The sequence below is a fragment of the Podarcis bocagei genome (genome assembly GCF_964188305.1).
Source record: "Podarcis bocagei genome assembly, chromosome: 8".
NCBI lineage: Eukaryota > Metazoa > Chordata > Lepidosauria > Squamata > Lacertidae > Podarcis > Podarcis bocagei.
This window is the reverse complement of record NC_138133.1, coordinates 92,661,924-92,684,860: the sequence shown is the minus strand read 5'-3', so window position 1 is coordinate 92,684,860 and position 22,937 is coordinate 92,661,924. Positions and strand designations below refer to the sequence as shown.

The 22,937-nt window shown below is 52.0% G+C and overlaps 2 protein-coding genes across 6 annotated transcripts in view; one reads left to right on the top strand and one right to left on the bottom strand.

The window, feature by feature from the left end:
• SLC52A2 (solute carrier family 52 member 2) overlaps positions 1-11,035 on the bottom strand; it is a 28,490-nt gene extending 17,455 nt beyond the window's left edge. Inside the window, exons 1-6 of the mRNA XM_081206092.1 lie at positions 10,820-11,035; positions 10,644-10,705; positions 10,225-10,330; positions 5,543-5,689; positions 3,072-3,210; positions 208-1,069 (exon numbers count right to left, since the gene is read on the bottom strand). Of these exons, the coding sequence (XP_081062218.1) occupies positions 208-1,069; positions 3,072-3,201 (992 nt within the window). The 5' untranslated portion in view covers positions 3,202-3,210; positions 5,543-5,689; positions 10,225-10,330; positions 10,644-10,705; positions 10,820-11,035. The remainder of the gene's footprint in view (positions 1-207; positions 1,070-3,071; positions 3,211-5,542; positions 5,690-10,224; positions 10,331-10,643; positions 10,706-10,819) is intronic.
• A 1,478-nt stretch (positions 11,036-12,513) lies between these two features.
• On the top strand, positions 12,514-22,882 carry FBXL6 (F-box and leucine rich repeat protein 6). Of its 5 annotated transcripts, none has more exons than XR_014010633.1 (10): positions 12,514-12,581; positions 14,289-14,864; positions 15,132-15,287; positions 15,476-15,539; positions 16,224-16,355; positions 16,507-16,614; positions 18,567-18,680; positions 20,198-20,429; positions 21,235-21,497; positions 22,408-22,547. XR_014010633.1 is itself a non-coding variant. In XM_081204696.1 (10 exons), exons 2-10 carry the CDS (start codon positions 14,341-14,343, stop codon positions 22,574-22,576), a joined length of 1,749 nt encoding a protein of 582 aa, XP_081060822.1. In that variant the 5' UTR covers positions 12,514-12,581; positions 14,289-14,340; the 3' UTR covers positions 22,577-22,882. The 5 variants fall into 5 exon arrangements, 4 of the variants coding, with proteins under 4 accessions (XP_081060822.1, XP_081060825.1, XP_081060824.1 ...); XM_081204696.1 differs by having other exon boundaries at positions 21,248-21,497; positions 22,408-22,882; XM_081204699.1 differs by lacking the exon at positions 12,514-12,581 and adding an exon at positions 13,315-13,337 and having other exon boundaries at positions 21,248-21,497; positions 22,408-22,882.
• Positions 22,883-22,937: the final 55 nt, after the last annotated feature.

Genomic DNA, 22,937 nt, shown 5'->3' with positions numbered 1-22,937 from the left:
AAACTGCATTACAGTAAATTAATTCACGATGTACCAGCACTTCTTAAAATGTAGCTAGGGTGTTTGTGCTTGTGCCATGAGACAAGGGATGAGAAACAACCCTGCCTGATAGATGCCTGTCCTGTGGGAAATGAAAGAGGCTGCTGTTCCTGCTGGGTTCACAGCCTGTCCCAAGGGGAGCCCCCAGCCCATCCTTTGCTCACCCACCTGCACAGCAGGAACATAGCAGTGAAGCAGGCCACGGGGTTGGCAATGTTGCTGAGCACCACGGAGAGGTGATAGGCCATGTTCCCGTAAGGCAAGCAGGAGTAGCTCTGCACGGAAGGCAGGACCCCGTTGGTCAGGGCGTTGGAGACCCCCAGCAGCACCAGCAGGTAAATGTTTCTTGCCGTCCAGAAGGCGGAAGCTGGTTGCTTGGTGGGCTCTCCGGCCGCGGCACCCTCTGTGGCATGCTTGGAGGCGGGCACGCTCTCGGACTGCAGCGGGAAAGACTCCTCCGTCTTCACGCTGTCCTGGGAAGAGCTCTTCTCCTCTGCAGGGCCGCTGCGGCTGTGCCAGAGCACCAGAGCCGCAAAGGCCAGCGCGGAGACGACCAGCAGGGCCAGGAGCATCCAGAAGTACGTGGTGGCCGAGAAGTTCTCCTCCAGAAAGTGCGGCTGGGTGCCATTGGTGCCGTTGCGGCACTCCAGCTGCCCCACGCCCTGGCCCAGGGCCAGCACACAAGGGAGGAGGGCGCTGAGGCCCTGCCCAATGAAGAAGGTGCGGATGTACAGCTGGGGAAACTGGTACATGAAGGGCAGGAAGGAGACGTTGGAGGTGCAGCACACCAGGGCCAGCAGGAAGGCCAGCACCAGGAAGGCCAGGCTGTGGGGCTCACCGGCTACCACCACGATGCGGTCCCAGAAGAAGGCCAGGAAGAAGGCCGCCACCACGGCCAGGAGCTGGATCCCGTGGATCAGCCAGCGCTCCTTCAGCCGCCCGGGGGCGAAGTGGTGAGCCAGGGTCACACTCACGGGGCCCACGTTGCCCAGGGCAATCAGGACGGTCAGGTAGGCAGGCAGGTTCCAGCCTGGGAGGAAGAAGAAGCAGCAGCTCCATTAGGGGCTTTCTGGGTGGCTCAGAAACAAGGTGACTTTGGCTATTGCATCCTCTCTCTGCAGCTGAACTCTTGCTCTCCAGTCATTCATCAACTGACGCACTCCTTGCCCCCCCAGCTAGAACTCTGCAGAAGCCCAAGCACGGCCATTCAAGGAGGCAGCACAAGGCCAGGACATTTGTAGCGACACGTGGATGAACGTTCTCCTTTTCTGCTGGAGTTACAGAACGTCCCCCGACCCGGCCACGAAGGGTCGAGCAAAGTAAGGGAGCAAGAAAGGGCTCCTTTGTCTCCCAGGCCCTGTGTCCCCCATGAGGGAGCAAGCGTGATGCCTCCACACAGACGCCAGGCAGGGCAGCTTCTGCCCAGAACAAGGAGTTCTCACAAAGAAGGGCTTATCACAGGGAGCCTCCCTGCCTTGTTTTGTTTTCTAAAGGAAAGCAGCACAATCCCCTCCCTTCCCCAGGCAAGGCGGCAAAGAACAGTCTCGTTTCATTGCAATCACTGGGTTCAGCGTGTGCAGCTTGCGAAGGAAGGAGGGGCCGCCGTGGAGACGTCTGAAGTCCCTCGGCCTCAGCACTCGCTCCCCAAGGACCAGGAAGCCCAGCGTCTCCCTGGAGCTCCTCAAGAGCCTGCTGGATGCGGTCAATGCCCACCCAGACCAGCATCCTGTTCTCGCAGTGGCCAGTCAGTGGCCCCAAAGGGAAACCAGGACCCGGGTGCAAGAGCAACTCTCCCTCCTGCGCTTTCCAGCCCATGGGATTCAGAAGCATCACTGCCTCTGACTGTGGGGGCAGAGCAGAGCCGTCCTGGCGAGGAACCACCCTTCGCCCTCTCCTCTGCGAGTTTGTCTCATTGTCTTCTAAAGCCAAATCAGTTGGTGGCCCCGACTGCCTCCTGTGGGAGGGAGTTCCACAGGTTAACTATGCACTGAATAAAGAAGTACTTTGATCTGTCCTCAATCATCCAACTATCAGCTTCTGTCAGATGCTGTGGTGGTTGCTCGTGAGTAACCAGGCAGGACTCTGACCTGGCTCTTACAGGTTTTATTGTGCAAACTATTTACATGTCCATCTCAGTCATTTGCAGAATCCGGGAGTGGCCCTTTCCAGCTTCTCCCCCAACATAAGAACTTCGGCACCCCAAGTCTCCTCCTCCCCTCCTTGCGTTTCACCCCTCTGCGCAATCTGGGCGACGGAAGGGGCGTGCGTCCCTCCTGGCCAGCCCAGCGAGGTGCAAGGGCTCTCAGAAGCATCCTCCAGCCCTTCCCTCGCTCGGCTGGCCCCTTCCGGAAGAGGAACTGCTCCTCAGGAGTTTCGGAGGCTCTCTGTCCCCCTGCCTCCCTCCCCGGTTCTGATGGCAGTCCCCTGACAGCTTCCTTGGATGCCCACGAGTTACAGCGTTACATGAGAGAGGGAGGAAAACCTTTCTCTATCCACTTTCTCCATGCGTGCATAGTTTTATAAGCTTCTATCGTCTTGTCTCTTACGCACACTGTGTCTGCATGTCTTTAAGAGGAGAAACCCGTCCCAAGTCTTATGGCTTGCATGGAGGCAGCCTCGGAGAGGGGCCGGCCCCTCACTCTGGACTTTTCAGAAGCATGGCAAGAGCAGTGAGATGGCATCTGCAAGTGAGGTGTGAAGCGAGAAGCTGGCTACTCTTCCACAGGGGGAGGGGAGGCACCTAGAACATCCGCTTCCAGGTCCAGCCATGGGGGGGGGGGGCTACCATATGCTTCCAGAGCCCAGCAGGGGCTACAGCCTGTGGCGTTCTCCCCAGCCAGGACACCCAAGCCCCTCCCAAGGCCAGGAGAGAGAGGGGGCATTGTCCGGGCACACCCCTCCAGGCCGCCCTCCTTCTTTGTCCTGCCCCTCAAGAGCTTGGCCGACCCCTCTGGCCCTTCCTGCCTCTCCACAGGAGCCGCTTCCTTCCCGCTGCAGCCAAGGCTCCTTCCCTCCCAGCCCCTGCTCCTCACCTTCTGGCAGCAGTTTCACCACGACGGGGAGCTCCACCCACAGGGAGTTCACAGAGACCCAGGAGCCCATCCCAAAGAGGGCCACGAGGACGTGGGAGACGATGGCCCGACCGCTCAGCGAGGCCGACATCCTCTTTGCCTGGGGAGAGGGAGGGAGGGAGGACGGACGACTCAGTGGGATCCTCACCTTCGCCTGCAAAGGAACCCAAACTGCCCACATGCACCCCCTGTATGCCGCCCCGGCCTCGCTGTCCCTCCCCTCCTTCTGTTCTCTCCTCACTGGCAAACACTAGAGCAGCCACCCCAAGAGGGATATATTGGAGCAGAACCACCACAGGAGGGCAGGTTCTGGTAACCTCTTGGCCAGACGACTGCAACACACCCTGGAAGATGACCCGGAAGCTGCAGGCGGTGCAAGATGTGGCAGCCAAGATGCTGACAGGTGCCACATAGGGGGCTCATAGGTCCCTGATCTTTAAGGATCTGCAGCGGCTGTTTGCTGCCAGGGCCAATTTAAGGTGTTGATACTGGAGTTTAAAGGCCTGTGTGGTGGGCTGGGACAGAGTGCCTCTGTTCTAATCTGCTGGCCTTCATGCCTTCAGGTCTGCAGCAGTGACCAACCAATATAGTTTCGCAGTTAAGAGCCCGGAGAAGGGCCTCCAGGGTCATGGAACCCCAGGGGTGGCATTTCCGCCATGTTGTTTGTGGAGTCAGCAAATGACGTACCTTCCCTTCCTGGCATTTGGGGAAGGCTGAGCTGAAGAACTGCTCTCTTCTAATGCAAGACTGATGTATTTTATTATTATTATTATTGGCCTACAACCCTATACCCGCAGGTCTCAGGGCGGTTCACAAGATTCATTACGTGTGTGTTACACTTTGAGTTTTAGTTTTTTTGTTTTTTAAAAGAAAGTAATTCAGCTGTGTACTGCCCTGCAAGACCTGAGGTTGAAGGGTGGGTTATAAATGGAATGACTAAATCTGGTAGCCTCAGCCAGGCTGGCTGGGGCTGGGAGGAGCTATGGTCCAAAACATTTGGAGGGCATCAGGCTGGGGAAGGAAGATTTAGGCAGCGTTTCTCAAACTTGGGTCTCTAGCTGTTGTTGGACTACAACTCCCATCATGCCTCACTAGCAGGACCAGCGGTTGGTCATGATGGGAGTTGTAGTCCAACAACAGCTGGAGACCCAAGTTTGAGAAGCACTGGTTTAGAGTGCAAGCTCCTTGGGGCAGAGCCTCCCTCCCTCCAAGCACACAGCTTTACACTGGAGTGAATCCCTCCTGCCTGCTTGCACATGGGATACTCAGAGGCCTGCAGAATGCCTGCCAGGGCACACTATGCCTTGCTTCAGGAAGCACGTGCGAGCCTGCTCCGTGGGGACAACTGACTTTTGGAACCAAGAGGAATGGAAAGTCCAGAGCAACACAGCTTTTACCTTGAGTGAAGACAGCCAGTCCGGAAATCTGAAGCAGGGCTGTATCTTGCAGCATAAGCAATGCCAGGAGACTTTATGGGGCAACAGTAGCCATGCCTAGAGGGAGGGGAGGAAATGAAATGAACCTCTATTTAATCAGAGGCCCAACGCGCAATGATGAGAGGAAGCCTTTTTAAGCAGAGCCAGAGCCTTGGCCTATCTAGTCTGAGAACATCCAGTTTGGCAGTGGCCCCACCAGGGCTGAGAGACTTCGGCAGCGCCTCCTCTCCTCTCCAACCCATTTTTAAACTGGGGGCTGAATGTGGTGCTTGCTGCATGCAGGAAGGATTCCCAAGTTTCTGCACCCAAAATAAATCAAGCAAAGAAATGCAATTTAGACAAGAATTCTCGCTTGCCTGCGGCTGCACTCTGAATCCAACATTAAGAGGTGGCGGCAGTTGTTTGAAAGAGCAGAAGGCCACAACCAGAGTGATACTATAAAAACTCAGGTAGCCAAGATCTCCCTCCTTATCTGAGATTTTCCAGCAAACAAAACACAAAATCAATACAAAACGAAGTAATCAGTATAAGACAATATAACACATTCTCTACAGAAACCAAGCAAAAACCAGCTTCCAGTTAGTACTTCTCTCTTTCCAAATATGTTGCTGCATGTACATCTCTTAAAAAGTAAAAAGGTAAAAGTACCCCTGCCCGTACGGGCCAGTCTTGCCAGACTCTAGGGTTGTGCGCTCTATAGGCCGGGAGCCAGCGCTGTCCGGAGACACTTCCGGGTCACGTGGCCAGCGTGACGAAGCTGCTCTGGTGAGCCAGTGCAGCACACGGAACGCCGTTTACCTTCCCGCTGGTAAGCGGTCCCTATTTATCTACTTGCACCCGAGGGTGCTTTTGAACTGCTAGGTTGGCAGGCGCTGGGACCAAACGACGGGAGCGCACCCCGCCGCGGGGATTCGAACCGCCGACCATGCGATCGGCAAGTCCTAGGCGCTGAGGTTTTACCCACAGCGCCACCCGTGTCCGTCGTACATCTCTTACCTTATTATTATTATCAAACAAAAGATGATGTGCTGGGAATCAGCTTCTGTGGAGAAAGAATCACAGACCGGCAGTTAGCGGCTCTCTCTTTCGTGTCCTTCCGTGGTCGGCGTGGGGGAAGATGGAGATGGCCACCAGGGCATGAGGCTGCATGGACAGAGTAAGGAGGGGTCCGAGTCAGAGGACTGCTCTGAACTGCTGAGTCAGCTCTTGAAGGAGAAAAGCCGCTCAGTGGCTGCCTGGGAAAGGAGCAGCCGAGCCCTTTGTGCCCACGAGAAAGGGCTCCTGTCCTTTGCTGCCTGGCTGGTCTGACCAGTTGGGTCACCCACCGCAATGAGCTGCTCCAAGGCCTCCAGTGAGTCGAATGAGGCAGGCGGAACATAGGAGGCTGCAGTCTGTCTGGCTCAGTTATCTCGCCTACGTTGACTGGAAGCCATGGCTCTCCAGGATTTCAGGCTCGGCTCTCTTGGTCCTCCCTAGAGATACCACTGGGATTTGAAACTGGGACCTTCTGCATGCAAGGCAGAGATGCTCTGGCGCTGAGCTATGGCCCTTTCCCGTCTGGAAGGTGCCCTCATTTGTTGTTTGGTGCACCATCATGGTTTCTGGTTTTGATGTGTCCTCTTCCTCCAGTGAACTGCAATCCTGTGCACCTCTCCCACTCTCTGCCTTTCAGACACACACTCACACAAGTTTCCCCCTTGAATAATATTTAAAAAATAAGAACTGAGGACGCGGGTGGCGCTGTGGGTTAAACCACAGAGCCTAGGACTTGCCAATCAGAAGGTTGGTGGTTCGAATCCACACAACGGAGTGAGCTCCCGTTGTTCAGTCCCAGCTCCTGCCAACCTAGCAGTTCGAAAGCACATCAAAGTGCAAGTAGATAAATAGGTACCGCTCTGGTGGGAAGGTAAACGGCGTTTCCGTGCACTGCTCTGGTTCGCCAGAAGCGGCTTAGTCATGCTGGCCACATGACCCGGAGGCTGTACGCCAGCTCCCTCGGCCAATAAAGCGAGATGAGCACCGCAACCCCAGAGTCAGTCACAACTGGACCTAATGGCCAGGGGTCCCATAAGAACGGAGAAGGTGGCTTCATTTTTACTATAAAGTTGTAGTGATCAAACACCCTGCATTTAATAACAGGAGTGAAAAATTCATAGCTGAGAAGTTCAAAAAGCCTCTGCTGATTTTAAGCTAAGGCTCTGCACAGAAATGCAGCACAAAACAGGGTTCTTTCCTGCCCACTGACACCCTGCTTTGCCACCCCAATAAAACCTTACCTTTGAGGAGGGTGTGTAATCAGCAATGAAGAGACAAGAGAGGCGTTTCTTGACTTTCCTTATCTAGAAGTGATGCTCCTAAGCATCATTTTCTGCCAAGGAGCATGAAATTGTAAGTTCTCTGCCAAGGAGCATGACACTGCAGATTTCTCTGCAAGTCTATTCCATGCAACTGACTTGCAGCTAATGATCTCTTATGTATTTTGCATTTACTTACATAGGTGGAAATCATTAAGTGTGCCTTACTTGGAAATATAACAGGCAGAGCAGTGGTTGTAGTGAACTTTACTTCTGAAATATGGCACTTAATGGTGTAACAAACTAAAGGGTAGCTGCAATTCCCCTTAATTACATGCATAGGCATCACTACAGGATATGCTAACATGCAATGACATGATGCACAATTAAGTTCAAACCCTCTAGGTTAGCCTTGTAAATAAGCTCACAAACCTTACTAGCCGGATGTTTTTATTTACTAGACTGCTTGTGGCTGGCAGAGGAGGAACACAGATAATAATAATAATTATTGTTTCTACCCTGCTAGGTTTCCCCAGGCACTCTGGGCAGCTTTCAACAGAACATTAAAAACAGAACAAAACTTCAAGCATTAAAAACTTCCCTAAAGAGTGCTGCATTTTGATGCTGGGTTTTCCTCCAACAACAACCTGCTTGGTTTGTAGGGAGAGGAAGGGCAGGGAGTTCCTTTCCTCCTCCATTTACTTGTCTGCATCCAATTCCTGGCTTCCGGGCTTCTGCTTAAAGACAAGGCGGCTGTAGGATCTGCCTAACCTCTGAGAGCAGGGGTTGGGAACCTGATCTGGTTGATAGGCGAGGGTTAGATTCAATGACCTGTGATTAAGAATTCAAGCACGGTGATTATCACGGGGCTTGCAAAGAGCCCTGCTTGATGCTTTGAAAAGCCTCTGACCCTATGGGCTTGAAGGCACCACTATCAGCTGATGGGCTTCCAGCCTGCTTTGTGCAGTGACTGGCTGTGCAATCACGAGGAACTTGATGAAAGTTGTGGGAAGGGTGGGCATGCTTTTGGGGAAACAGTCTCAGGGGACAAACTGGGACCCACGTAAGACCATACTTGGCCTGGAGGCTGGAGGTTCCCCACCCGTTGGATGACATACTTCTGAATGAGTACAGTGGTACCTCTGGATGTGAACATGATCCGTTCCGGAGCCCCGTTCGCATCCCAAAGTGAACGGAACCCGCGTCCACAATTCACCACTTCCGCGTGATGTCATTTTGACCATCTGCGCGTGCGCAAGCGGCGAAACCCGGAAGTAATGCGCTCCGTTACTTCCGGGTCACCGCAGCGCGCAACCTGAAAATACTCATCCCAAAGCTACTTCAACCCGAGGTATGACTGTAAAAGACAGACAGACTAAACGGCTGGAAATAAAGCAAGTGTGGACCTGAGTTTATATCACTTTGCCATGCACTCAGTATTCGATTTGATCTTAAAGGCCTGCGGCACCCTGAGTTCTGTCCTTAATGTCAGGAGGTTCCAGTTCTGTCTGCCAGAAAAGGCTATAGGATGCTGCAACTGGAGCTTCTCCTGCGCCAACAGCCCCTTCCCCCAGCGTCCTGTGCGTACATGGAGAGGGAGGAACAGGACTAGGCATCCCCACTGTCTATAGCTTCAGACTTCTGCATGCAAAGTGGGAAGGTCTGAAGAGGGAAGTTCTTGCATCAGAAATCCACTAGGGTTTCTGATGACATGGGAGGATGGCAAGCTGAACCTGCAGAGATCCTCGCTTCATATCTCCCTTCTGTACATGCAAAGGTTGGAGGTGGAGTTGGTTGAGATGGGGTTAGGACTTGTGCATGCGGCCTCGCTCCTCCCACCACGCGTTCTGAGAACACGTCAAGGCAAATGCTCCTACTCTCTGAATAAACTATGTTCCCTTCAGCCAAGGAGACGGATTGCTAAAGAGAGACCGTTCCAGCTGTTCTTGCAAAAGCAACGGTCTCAAAGGAACCAAAATGTTCCCCTCAGTTTCCCCCCAACTTGAATAAGAAAAACCCCCTCCGAACTTGACAAAAATGCATGCTGGGACGTTAATGCCACCACTCCCATGTTGGCACAGCCCAATGTAATTCCCCTCCATTTTCCATGATTGTTTACCATTCCAGAACCACCACCTGTTCCCTGCCTAATCAGCGCAGTGCTCTCCAAGTAATGTGTACCAGGCAGTGTTAGAAACGGAGACACGAAAGTCAGGAGCTAAAGGGCACCTTAAACCAAGGTTAAGGACACCACAACGGAATGTCTAGGCGTGCATTTTTATATCAAGAATACACAGCTGAAAATCAATGAACTGCAGCTAAAATATTGTGTTCATTTTTCACATGGTCTGGTCATTCCTCTGCCCACCCCCCTAATATTCTTAAGAGGGTCTCTTCTCCAGTCTTCAGAGAGGAGCTGGAAGTAGGGAGGCAGAAAAAGGTCCTCCTTTCCTTCCACTCTGCAGTTTTACTCTGAAATCTCAGTCGCAGTACTGCACCCAGAGCTCAGAAACTGCTTGCACTAAATTCCCTGTGGCAAAATGCACCTAGAATAATGGGAGTTTCAGACCCTGGTATGAGGCACCTGGGTTTGCAGATGAAAGCAGAGGAGGACCCTGGCCTGCTCAAAGAAGCCCCTTGTGCAGGAATAGCTGATGATCCAGCACAGCTTCCCTTCACCAAAACAAGTTTGCCTTAGAAGGGAAAATGGCAGGTAGGCTGCCTCGTCTGCCATAGAGCACGTTTCATCCTGCCTGAAAGGAACAGAAATTGGGAGTATGTCCAATTCCATAATGGCACCACAAACATCTGCTCTCCCTGCCAAAATCCAGCCCCAACAGGCAAGAAGCTGCCCCCACCCCATGGCACTTTTTAAATTTATTTCTGCACATTTTAGGGATGGGCCTCACCTGCAGAAATAAGTTGCACAATGCTCTCTTGCATTCCTGACTGAAACATTCCCAACTGCCAACGTCGAGGGAGGCAGAAAGTGAAGAAACAAAATAAAAAATTTCCTTCCAGTAGCACCTTAGAGACCAACTAAGTTAGTTCTTGGTATGAGCTTTCGTGTGCATGCACACTTCTTCAGATACACTGAAACAGAAGTCGCCAGACCCTTATATATAGTGAGAGGGTGGGGAGGGGTATTACTCAGAAGGGTGGTGGGAATGGATGGTTGGCTGATAGGTGTGGTAAACCTGTTGACGACTTCTGTTTCAGTGTCTCTGAAGAGGTGTGCATGCAAACGAAAGCTCATACCAATAATAAACTTAGCTGGTCTCTAAGGTGCTACTGGAAGGAATTTTTTTTATTTTGTTTAGACTACGGCAGACCAACATGGCTACCTACCTGTAACTAGAAAGAGAAGAGGCACAGAAACCTTACCTTCCACCAGTCTCGGGTGCAAACCCCTCTGGGAGACTGCAGAGGGGGACGGAAAGTTCAAGCGATGTCACAGCAACACCGGCTGACTTCTCCCGGGTCAAGGAACCTGGAAGCACAGAGCCTATCAGCAGCAGAATCAAAAGCCAGCATGTGCTGCTGGAATGAAAGTAGTGACCAGAGTCGAATTCCTGCTCAGGTTGATGGCCTTGGACAGGTCCCTGTCTCCTTCTGCACAAACAGTGGTCCTGCCGGTGTTGTTGGACTCCAACTCCCACCTGCCACAGCTAGAACTGTCCATGGTCAGGGCAGGTAGGAGTTGGAGTACATCAATACCAGGAGGGCCACGTATGTTCCTTATACTTGCCTTAAGAATAGGCTAAGATACAAATGTGAGATGTAAGACCAAAAGGGTAACTCACTCTTCCAATGAATGTCCTTCTTCCCCCGCACTCTCCTCCAGCCAAATCTTCATTGTGGGGTACTACAAAACAGAGGAGTTCTCATCAATCTCTCCAGAGTCTCTTAATGCCCCCTGCAATTCTTACTTGCTACCTTCACCAAGCCATTAAGTTAATTTCTCTAATATCCTCAGCACCTGAACCAGGACATCCCTGCTCCCATCAGCCTTTCTCTGAACCAGGCAGCTGCAAGCTCCCCAGTAGCACAACAGCAGCAGCAGACTTTGCTCCTCATCCCTTAAGTTACTCATTGCCCTTTACAACTCCAAGTGAGAACTTTATCAAGAGCTTCCAAAGAGGAAACGGAGTAAGTCTGCTGCAGCAAAAACAAAGAATATTTCTACACTTTGAAGTCTAAGAGGCACAACACAAGGGATGAAAGAAAAGGGCCTTCCGTGATTTAGCACCTGGGCAAAGAATAGGAAGCAGATGGTAGGAGTAAGCAGACAGGTCCCACAATGGAGGGAAGTAAGAAGCTGAGCTTCTAGCCTAGAGGTTCTGTGCTTTTGAACTTGTAACTTATCTGGAGCCAGGAGTGAGCAGCAGAGTGACCTAGTCTGTAGATAAAAACAAATTATTCAGGATGGCAAAAGGCCAAGTGGCCTTCAGAGAGCTCCAAAAGCCCCTCTCTAAAGTGGGTGAATGGGCATTAAAAGGGCAAACACCCCCCAACCTCTTCGTGTACACAGTCCTGGGGTCTGAACAGGCAGTGACTGGCCAGGAAAGAGTTGGGTAACTCAATGAAAATGTCAAATTAATATGCAATAGCTCAGGGTGAGGGAGAAGGAAAATTCTATGCTAGGTGTTATCAGAAAAGGTACCGAAAATATGACGGTCAGAATCTTGGCTTTACACAAATCTACGGTGCGACCACACTGGGAATAATGCGTACAGTTCTGGTCACATCTCAAAAAATGAATTGTAGATGCAGAAAAGGGCAGCCAGTGCGACCAGGGGCAAAGAACACTTTCCCTACTAGGAAAGATTAAAGCGCTTGGCATGTGTGCCTCATGTTAGTTTAGAAAGGGGGGGGGGTAAATTAAGGAAAGCCATGATTGCTTGCAAAATTATGCATAGCGTAAAGAAGGCGGACAGAGATAGGTTTTTCTCCCTCTCTCATAATGTTAGAATTCAGGCCAGCAAAATTGATTTCAGAGCAGACAAAATCCAGAATTAAGTTATGGAACTCGGTGCCCTGAGAAGAGGCAATGGCTACAGGCTTAGGCAGCTTTGAAAGGGGATTAGACAAATTCACGGGGGGGTGACAGAACTATTGCTGGCCATAAGCCGTTCTGTCTAAACAGAACCTCCATGTTCAGAAGAACTATACCACTGAATATCGATGACTGTGGTGTCAAGGTGGGGAAAAGAAACAGCCATTATTATTATTATTATTATTATTAATTACACTTCTACCCTGCCTGTGACCTTCCCAGAAGCCTCTGGCTGGTCCCCGAGGGACAAAGGGCGCTGCACCGGGCAGACTTTGCCTTCCCACGGCCTCCCCCCTCCTGAAGGAACTTGTCCCGGCCTGACCCCGCTGGCTCCCTCCCTCCCGCTCCCGAGGGCAGGACCCGAACCCAGGGCTTCAGGGGGCAAGGAAGGCGATGGGGGGCCTCGACCCCCCCGGGAAGGGCTCTCCCGACTTGGAGGCTGGATGACCTCGAGGGGTCCCGGCCTGCCGGAAAGCGAAGCCTCTCCTCGCCCCCAACGCCCCCCCTCCCCGCGCTCCCGGGCGACTCACGTGCTGCCGCCGGCGGCGTTGGCGGCGACCGGGACGCAGCCTGGCCACGAGGCCCCGCCCTCCGCCGGAAGCCCCGCCCCTTCCTCCCGGGAGCCCCGCCCCCGACTAGGCCCCCGCCCCGGCTGAGGGGACGCGGCGGAAGCCACGCAGGCCAGGTAAGCGCGCGGCGGGCCTCCGCTCGGCGGCCCCTTTCCCGGCATCCCCCGCGCCGACGCGCTCCTTCCCACAATGCCCCGCGGGCCCTTCCCTCCCGGCGGCCCACAATGCCCCGCGCCCACCCCCACCTCCCGCCGCCTTCCCAGGCTCCTCCGCGCAGCCGCCTCCCCAGAATGCCCCGCGGCGCCTTGGCCTGGGTCGCTCCCCTCAGGAGCAGCCCAGCCCCTCCGCGGCTCTTTCCCAGCATCCCCTGCGCCTTCCCACAATGCCCCGCGGCGGCCTTGGCCAGGGAGCCAAGGGAGCAGCTCCTCCTTCCCAGAGTCCTCCGGGCTCCCTTGCTCCGTCTCTGAGGGGCTGTGGGAAACAAAAGCGGCCCTTTCCCCCTTATGGACTGTCCAAGAGGCCCTATAGACAGTGGCGTAGCGTGGGGGGTGCAGGGGGGCCGGGCGCAACATCTGGGGGGTTAGGGGGTGCAAATCCACGGGTTAGGGGGCGCAAATTACTTGCCTTGCCCCAGGTGCTGACAACCCACGCTACGCCACTGCCTATAAGACCAATCAGTGAATACTGAGAAGCAAAGCAGCTTGTAAGCCTGATCTTGATTGATCTGTTGCACCATTGTGCCCCCTTCACACGCAGGAGAAGGAGGAGGACCCAGAACCAAGGTGTGCCCGCCCCTAAATAGACATTTTAAATTCCCTGCCCTGGAGCTCAAGACAACCCCCCACAAACATCATACCTACGTCACAGAAGAGGTGGTCTACAGCAGAAATTTGAATGCTGTTTTTCCTGTCTGGCAGGTTATCTGATAATGCCTTATCTCCTTGCCTTTCCTGGTAGTCCTTTGAGATGGTGATTTCCCAATTCCTGAGACAATGGGAAGGTTCCCTCACCCCCTCCCTCCTTGCAGAGAAAACATTTGGTCAGTCTGGGAGTCAAATTGGTTTCAGGACGGTCTCCCTGTGCTGCTCCAGACATTGGTACATTTATGAACATTTATTATATATATATGACCTTAAAATGCTTATAACAGGGCCAAACTCCCCAGCACCTGGCTCCGTTGGCAGCTGTGATTTCCCCAGCCAAAGCAAGAAGAGGCTGAGCGTTGATGGCAGGAGTGGAGGGACAGGGCTTGGATGAGGCAGCGCCTGGGCACCAGGGGAAGAAGAAGAGGGTACTTGAGCTGCTCTCTCATGCCCTGTAGGCATTTATTATTATTATTATTATTATTAATACCCTGCCCATCTGGCTGGGTTTCGCCAGCCACTCCATTGGCATTCGGCAGGAAAGGGGGCTCTGGAAGACGTCTCCAGCCCGCTTGTGCCCTGGCAGCAGGAAGTCTAATCCTCAGTGGTTCAGGTGTGGCCATAATAAAGAAGGGGGTGGCTTCTTGCTCTAGGCAAGGCTGGTCAGAGTCAGACCTTAGACTTCCTTGAATGTAGAGAAGATTCTAGTTGCAAATAGGAGCTGTGAGGTGGAAGGCCCCAGCTCAGCTGAGCCATAAGCTCATGATGTGGCCTTAAGCAAGTGCCATGGACATGTGTGTGTTTGTGCGCGCACACACAACGTGGGAATAATGAGACTTACTGAAATAGTACATTTCAAGGACTTGGATAACTTGGGGGAAAGAACTGTATAACCACCAGGTGTATATAAACTCTGTTATCCCTTCTTGCCACAATGCTTGTTCTTTCACATTTCCCCAGGAAGAATTCACTGGACACCCCCTTATGATCCACCATAAATGAGAAGGCCAGCATGGATGAGAAGCCTGGAGGGAGTGAGCTGTCTCCAGGGCTGCCCCCCGGCTCTCTGCGACGGGTTCCCCGCAAGAGGGGGGCAGAAGTGAGTGGGAAGACGGGGCATGCCGGCCAGGCCCCAGCAAAGAAGAAGAAGAAGGCGGCTCGCAAAGCCCCTCGGAGAGTTGCCCCTCATTACCTTGTGCACGAGACGGACAATGACATGCTGCTGATAGTTTCCAACGTGGAGGAGGCACGACAGCGGCCGCTCCGGAAAGTGCCCAAGAAGAAAGGGAAGCAGAAGCAGAAGAAGAAGGGGTTGAAGAAGCAGGCAACGCACGGGAGGAAACGCGTAAAAGGAGAGACTTTGGCAAACCGGCATGTGGCTGGTGAGGATCAGGGAGAAGAAAGCAAGGCAGCACTCCCCCTCAGCCCCCAGCCAGCAACTGGAAGTTCCTGGGGCGAGTGCCTCCCAGTGGAGATCCTGGTCCAGATATTCCACCATGTTGTGGCATCGGAAGGCTCAGTGCCGTTCCTCTGTAGGTAAATGGAGCGCTGGGGCCACAGCCAAGGGGCAGGGAAGCATCTTGCCTGAGGAGAAGCAGGAGGTCCCACAGAGCAGCCTTCGTCAACCTGGTGCTGGCTTCGTGGTTTGGACTGTGCTGTGTGGGCTGGGACTGATGGGAGTTGTAGTCCGAAACATCTGAAGGGCACCTGCTTGGCAAAGGCAGCCCTAGAGCATGCATTATTTTGCCAGATACTCGCAGTGGCCCTGTGAGACGTGACAGTCATTGCTGGTTTTCTCTCTAGGGTGGCCCGCGTGTGCCGGCTCTGGTACGGAGCAGCTTCCAACCCTGTGCTTTGGCAGAAGGTGACTGTTGGCCACTGCTGGGTTGCCCCAGGCCAGAAACATGCTGTTCTAGAGAAGAAAGTCCTAGACACAATGGGGTGGCTGGTTGCCAACCGGTGAGTATTTGCTTTTCTTTGTGGGGGATACAGTCTTTGTATGTGAGGAGCATAAGTCACCTGCCAGATTTCACCCCCTTTTCTTGGGCAGTGACTCTGTGGCTTCCCTATCCGTCTCCCTGCTCCTCTGGAGCCTATATCCATCAGGTCCGGAACGCAGAATCATTTTATGCGCTTGCTCCTTGCAGGTTTTCTCACCTCCGAGACTTTGCTCTTTGCCACTGGAAAAGCCACGTGCCTTTTGTCCTGAAGGTGGGTGAGGCTACTGCAATCTTATGCCTTTTTAAAGGTAAAGGGACCCCTGGCCATTAGGTCCAGTCATGGACGACTCTGGGGTTGCGGTGCTCATCTCGCTTTATTGGCCAAGGGAGCCGGCGTACAGCTTCCAGGTCATGTGGCCAGCAGGACTAAGCCGCTTCTGGCGAACCAGAGCAGCGCACGGAAACACCATTTACCTTCCGGCCAGAACTCTACCTATTTATCTACTTGCACTTTGACGTGCTTTCGTTTTTTTGTTTTTTTAAAATGATATTTATTGAAATTTTGCAGACAATAAAAGGTTACAAAATAAAAAAAAAAAATAAAAAAAAAATAAAAAAATTAAGAAAAACGTGCTTCCGAACTGCTAGGTTGACAGGAGCAGGGACCGAGCAACGGGAGCTCACCCTGTCGTGGGGATTTGAACCGCCAACCTTCTGATCAGCAAGTCCTAGGCTCTGTGGTTTAACCCACAGCGCCACCCGCGTCCTTTTTACTGGCATGCAAAAACCCAAATTTTGGAAGCGGGCAAAAGGTGCAAAACAAGACAACCGCTACCGTTTTGTTTAATTTTTGTGATACAGTGCTGTGTTTTTCCGTAATGTGTAGAACACCTTGACACCTGAGGCAAGATATCTTCTGCCAGCTAATCTCCCTTTCCTCTCCTGGACTATTTAGGCAATTGGCAAATCCTGCCCACTCCTTGCATCTCTCAAGCTGTCCCATTGCCGTGGGGTGACCACGGAGTCTCTGTGCACCCTGGCTGGATGCTGCCTGCAACTGGGAAGCCTGAACTTGCAGAATTCTCAGGTGAGTGGTGGCTGTGCTCAGCAACTGCAAGGTAGTGTCTCAAGGAGAGGGCAGACTTCCTGGATCCCACTGCCTTCTCTTGTAGATGTCCAGCTGCAGATTGGTTGCACTATTGAGCTCCATAACCGATGTCTCTCTTCTGCGTTTCCAGGTTGACCCTTCGGCCGTGGTCAGCTTTCTGGAAGCTGCTGGCTCTCGGATCCGCCATTTATGGTTAACGTACAGCAGCCGGCTGAATGCCATTTTTTCTGTGCTTTTGGTAAACTTAGCTGAAACCCCATGGAGGGGTTGGCTTGTCACAGAATAGCTATTGTAAACAATCTTGAATCTCTGGCTGGGGAGCAGTCCTCCCTGAGGGGGTGCATGGTGCATTTAGTTTAACCCCTGGGACTCAGTGCAGGACATGCAGAACTGAAACACCCCCAGCAGATGCAATCCTTAGGCTGCGCTTGAAAACCTTTCCATTTTTTGGAAAGAAAGTGCTTTGCAGTCTCTCGTTCAGTTGGCCTCATAGTAGCACTTTTGTTCCTAAGGTTAGGGTTGGAGAGAGAGTGTGGTCGAAGGGGTAGAGCCTTGGATCTGGAAGAACCAAGGTAACAGAATTGCTTATCCAATGGACTCTCAGGCTCATGTTGCATTTGCCATGTGCCTCTCTTCCTGGGTGGCCAACTCCATAGAATTGTAAAGACAGATGAGGGGGCGCAATGTGCACAAAAACTTTGCCCGTTAGGAGTATTGTATAAAAATGTAATGATTTTAATGATGTGTAGTTCAAGTACTGCAGCTCACATCCAAAAAGGAAGTCTCTTAAGGACTACACTCTGGAGGTTTTGTGGTGCATATTTTTTCAGTTTGTTCAGCTTGAGGATGTGAAAAAGATCCTAGGAAAGTTTGAGGCAAACCACCCGAATGCTTGACTCTTGTCCACCCTAGCAGCTTAAAGCATTTAGTTTATCCAAGCCCCCCTCCCATGAACTTGTCAATGGAAACACTGGGTGTAAATGTATTTATTCTTAAACTGGGAATTGGGGGGGGGGCAGAGGCTGCATCTCCCATCAACCCTAACCATTGGCCATGTGGCTGAAGCCAATGGGAGTTGGATGTCCAACATCTGGTGTGCCACGAGTTAAATAAAAAGGTGCCAGAATAGGATTGACTAAATGGGTTCACAAGGTAGGAAATGTCTCTTTATCATAAGGGGGGGCACCGGAGAAGAAAGTTGTGAACCCTTATTCTTTTTGAGCTGCAGTTTCCGGCCCCAGTTCAAAATGCTGTTTTTTTACTTCTAATCATGTACAACCTCTAGAATGAATTAAGTTCGTAACTAGAGGTACCACTGTATTAAGAACAGCTTTGGCTCAGGGTGTCTGAAGGAACACTTCCTGGCATATGGTAATAATAATAATAATAATAATAATAATAATAATAATAATAATAATAATAATAATTATAATAATTATAATTATTATTATTATTATTATTATTATTATTATTATTATTATTATTATTATTATTATTATTTATACCCCGCCCATCTTGCTGGGTTTCCCCAGCCACTCTGGGCGGCTTCCAACAGAACACTAAAATACAATAACCTATTAAACATTAAAAGCTTCCCTAAACAGGGCTGCCTTCAGATGTTATTTTTCTCTTTGACATCTGGTGGGAGGGCATTCCACACAGCAGGTGCCACTACCGAGAAGGCCCTCTGCCTGGTTCCCTGTAACTTGGCTTCTCTCAGGGAGGGAACCGCCAGAAGGCCCTTGGAGCTGGACCTCAGTGTCCAGGCAGAATGATGGGGGTGGAGTTGCTCCTTCACGTCTACTGGGCCAAGGCTGTTTAGGGCTTTAAAGGTCAACACCAACACTTTGAATTGTGCTCAGAAACGTACTGGGAGCCAATGTAGGTCTTTCAGGACTGGTGTTATGTGGTCTCGGTGGCCGCTCCCAGTCCCCAGTCTGGCTGGATTAGTTGTAGTTTCCGGGTCACCTTCAAAGGTAGCCCCACATAGAGCGCATTGCAGTAGTCCAAGCAAGACTGATCACCAGCTGAGATCTTTAGAGAAAGCTTGACTTCATACCCCACTGTTGTCTAAGGCTAGGCTGGTGGGCATGCAGGATCAGACCTTCTCATGGAATCTAGGTTTTAACTAGTCCTGCTGGATCCCAGGGCCATTTTCGGTTGTCATTGATATCTGACTTTTCTTTCCAGAATGGCAGCTGCCCAGAACTGCAGCTTCTAGAGGTGAACACAGAGATAGAGCAAAGTACACAGCACTTCCAGCTTCCGATTGAACAGCTTCAAGTAGCTTGTCCACAGGTGCAGGTGTGTCTGGATTAACAGGGGTTGTGGGGCTGCCTTCTCTTCTTCTGAGATGTGTAACAGGGAGGCCTTGGAGCACCCCACAGTCGCCTAACCTTGACTCCCTGGGGTTCAGGTCGGGGGTCACAAGCAAGAGACTTCAGCCAGGCCAGGGAAATACCGTATTTTTGGCACCATAGGGCGCACCTAGTTTTTAGAGGAGGAAAACACACACAAAAATATTCTGAATCAAATGTTGCACTGAACTATTTAAAGCAGCAAAGCGGGCGGCTCCTGTCTGCTTTGCTGCTTTAAACTGAGCCTCAGAGGAGGGCAGGAAGGGGAACCATGGCTTATCTAAGTCCAGTTAATAATGCTGAGCCTGACTTATGGCCATCGAGATTAGCCTGGCCGTCTCAGTGGAAATCTGGGGAGGCTGGGGTGGACTTTCAGTGGTCAAAGTGTGGTTGTGTCTTCCTGCCCGGCATCTATTTCCTGCCCTCTTTCCCCCCTGCACCCTGCTTCGAGGGAAGGAAGCGGAGCCATGGATCCTCTGCTCGCAACTGCAGTGGATCCCCTCCACGAGTGTAAGCTGCTCCCCTCCCACTTTGCTGCTTCAAAGGGAGCCCAGGAGGAGGGAATCCGCTGCAGCCATGAGCAGTGGAGGATCCATGGTCCCCTTCTTTCCCTCCTCCGTGGTTGCTTGAAGCAGGAAGGTGGGAGAGGAGCTGCTTACACGAGTGTAAGCTGCTCCCCTCCCACTTTGCTGCTTCAAAGGGAGCCGGGGAGGAGGGAATCCACTGCAGCTTTCCCCACCTCCCGGAGAGCCTGCAGAAGCCGTGAGCTCTTTAAAGGGGCTGTGCAGCTTCTCCTGGCTTTTCTGGGAATCCACTGCAGCTTCCCCCACCTCCCGCAAAACCGGCAGAAGCCGCCAGCTCTTTAAAGGGGCTGCGCGGATTCTCCTGGCTTTTCTGGGAGGTGGGGGAAGCTGCAGCGGATTCCCTCCTCACTTTTTCCCTCCTGGGGAAAAGCCCGCAAGAGCGCACGAAGCTTGTGAGCGGCTCTTGGGGGCTTTTCCCACCTGCCTCCCCCCTGCATTCGCTCCATAGGATGCACACACATTTTCCCTTGCTTTTTAGGAGGGAAAAAGTGCGTCCTATGGTGCGAAAAATACGGTAGCTCTGTATCGTATGCGAGTGAGTGAATGGTTTGGTAATGTGCAGCGGAGACTCTTTGTCTTTGCTTTGTGGTATGGAGAGGCAAGCCTGGGGGGGTGGGGGAGGTCTCCCCCCTTCCAATTATCTGGTAACAGATGGCGTGGCTTGGCTTTCTTGCTTGAGTCACCTGGAGTTTTTAACCGCTCCACAGATGCACGGTGGGTGTGGCTTTATTTGTTGGTATGTCTGAGAGAGGAACTCATGGGGTAAGATTCTCCCTCGGGGCAGGGATTTGGGTTTGGTGTCTCCTTGCCCTGTGGCTGATGAGTAATTCAGCGCTCAGGGCTGCCCTCCTCACCCTCCTGTTCTGCTTGTTCCTTCCAGGTCTTGCGCTTGCTCAACCTCATCTGCTACCCAAAGCCCATTCCCCGCTCGGCTCCCACTTCCCCTGGCTTCCCGCAGCTGCAGGAGCTGTGCCTGGCCACAACCTCTTTCTCCTTTGTCGACGACAGCATGCTGAAACGGATCCTGTGCACTTCGAGCCGACTCCGTGTGCTCGACCTGCGCGGCTGCTTCCGTGTCACCCCCAAGGGGTTGGAGCTGCTGCCCTGTCCAGGTGGGTGTGGAAGGATCTGTCGCCTCTGTGTTTTCTAGGCCACTTTCTGGGCAGCCTAGTCATCATCATCATCCCATCACTCATGCTCATACTTACCTTTGTTGGCAAATCTGCTTGTTTAAAGCAGGGCCTGGCTCAGTCATTTGTAGCATGTGGTTTGGGACTCCGCCTTTTAGGAGCTCCCTTAGGCTGAGTTGGATCATTACCTAATACTGCTGGGCTGCTGCCTGAGGGAATAAGGTCTCCTCTTCAATATGGGTGCCTTGTTTGTGGAGGAAGCTGAGCCTTCCCCCTATGCGTCCATTATCTCTGTGCAGCCATCCTTTCAGGCATTTATTCCCCCCAAAGATAAAAGAACTCAGCGAGGGGAAAGGGGAGTTTGTATGCAAAACCACAGTGAAGTAAATTGTGTGTGTGGAGCACACAGCTCTGCTCTTGTCGTGTGTCGTTTCAGAGTTCTTAGGCACATGAAGCTGGGACTACACAGATCTTGGGTGTAGGGAGGTCCTCTTGGCCACCTCGTAAGGGGCCCTTAGCAGAGTTGTCCGGCCTGCAGTTTATGGCAAGTGGATGGTACATGGGATTTTTAGAAGTTATCTAAAACAGGACTGCCCCAGTCAAAAGCAGTGGCGGTAGCGATGATATTTGTTTCAGTGAAACATGGCTCTATCACTGGATAATGAGTTTGGCCTTCCAGCCCTGTTTGGTGTAAGATACATCCCCGTGGCGGTTGTATCATGTGGTTTTATTATTTAATCATTGCACGTTTCCTTGTTGTCACTACGCTTATCCCTCCTGACGCCAGCTGTCTTCCGCAGACCTAGAGCAGCTCTACCTGGGCCTCTACTGCAGTGCCAGCCACCTGCACCTGCCCCTCCAAGGCAGCCCCCTCATCACCTGGAAGTGGAACCACAGCTTGAGAGAGCTGGATCTGACCGGCCAGAGCTTCAGCGAAAGTGACCTGGAGCAAGCAATGGCTGCCTTCACTCAGGGAGACAGCGCCAGAGGGGAGCCCGTCCTGCGCTCCCTCAACCTCACAGGAACCAAGGCTGCCCTCCATACAGTCAGGTGAGCTGCAGGGGTTTCCCCTGATATCATCTTTTCCCCTCCTCCAACCCAGCTCTCTTCAACTCTTGAGGAAAACAATGTGGGGGCCACTTATATACTACTTGGGTGCTACCTTCCTTAGAGGAAAGGTGAGAATCTTTCGACAGAACCACTTCTGGGCTGTGTCTTGCTACTGTTGACTATATCTATATAATCATTCCATATCCATAATCCTTCAGAGTAAAAACAAGCAAACAATTTCACTGTGGCTTAAAACATACATCTCAATAATTTTTTTAAGAAAATAAAACAGCAATAGTCAAAAACAGTTTCATCACTATTTGGATCTTTGGTGAAATGAAAACACCCTCTGTCTGGTGCTGAAAGACAGCAGTGTAGATGACTGCCAGCAGTACAAAAGCAGAGGCGGTGGATTTCTTCTGGTTTGTGTAGGATTATGGTTAGACCAAAAAGTAGCAAGTGCCACTCACAACATGACCTCTGCTGAATGTTGCTCCCTGTGCTGGCTCCGGTTTGCCTGGCAGGCAAGTCTGCCCTGGGAATGCCCAGACCCACCACAGTCCATTGGCTTGAGCTCCAGGCCCGGCAGAATTCACTTGTTGGCAGGCCTGGCCCGAATAATGGCTGCTTTTCAGGCCAGCTTTCCCACCCACAAGCCCCCTGTCCCCGATGGGACGGAAGCCACATTCCCGAGTAGTTGGGAGGAATTTTGCACTATTTTCACATTTATGGAATCTCTTGTTTTCAATCCATTTGGGACATTTTGATGTTTCCTCCTGTTACTGACCGTTATATTACGAGTGGCCTTGTGATAATCTAATGTTTTGCCAATTCCCCACACCAGCAAGGTTGAGAGGGAGCAAGCAAGGTGCACTGCTTAACATTGATCTCCTTTCCTTCTCCCCATAAGCACCCTGATTGCCAGCTGCCCTGCTCTCAGCTACCTCAACCTGTCATCCTGCCGCCATTTGCCACGGGGCATGAAGAAGGTGTACCGGGGTTACACTGAAATCCGGCAGTGTCTGCAGCAGCTCCTGACCAGCTCGGAAGAGCCAGCCACACCAGGAGATGCCTCATAGCAGCTGCCTCATCAGGAATACTGTAAGAGGAGGATCAGTTCTGTCTCTCCTTGCCTCAGCAGGCCAAGTTCCTGTCCTTTTCAGCACCGACACCTTTCCCAGGGGGGTCTTACACCTTCCTCAAGGCAGCAGAGGTGCAGGATCTGTCCCTTGCAAGGAGAAAAGAGACTGTGATGTTCTGGCTGCACTTCTGGGAGGGGAAACATTCTAGTTGCTCTGTCCCCACCTTTTTTGTAACTTATTTCTGTTGTCTTTTCTATTTGTAGCTCCAAACTCTACCAGAATAAAAGAGTTTTTTAAAATTTGCACAGTGGGTGTGACTCTGTGTTCTCTCTGGGCCTGGGTTGTAGAAAGCTGGTTG

Coding starts and splice junctions, on each gene's coding strand:
- FBXL6 (XM_081204696.1), top strand. CDS start 14,341: ATGGATGAGAAGCCTGGAGGGAGTGAGCTGTCTCCAGGGCTGCCCCCC. Junction 15,540..16,223: donor ACGTGCCTTTTGTCCTGAAG/GTGGGTGAGGCT, acceptor TGGACTATTTAG/GCAATTGGCAAATCCTGCCC. Junction 21,498..22,407: donor GCTGCCCTCCATACAGTCAG/GTGAGCTGCAGG, acceptor TCTCCCCATAAG/CACCCTGATTGCCAGCTGCC.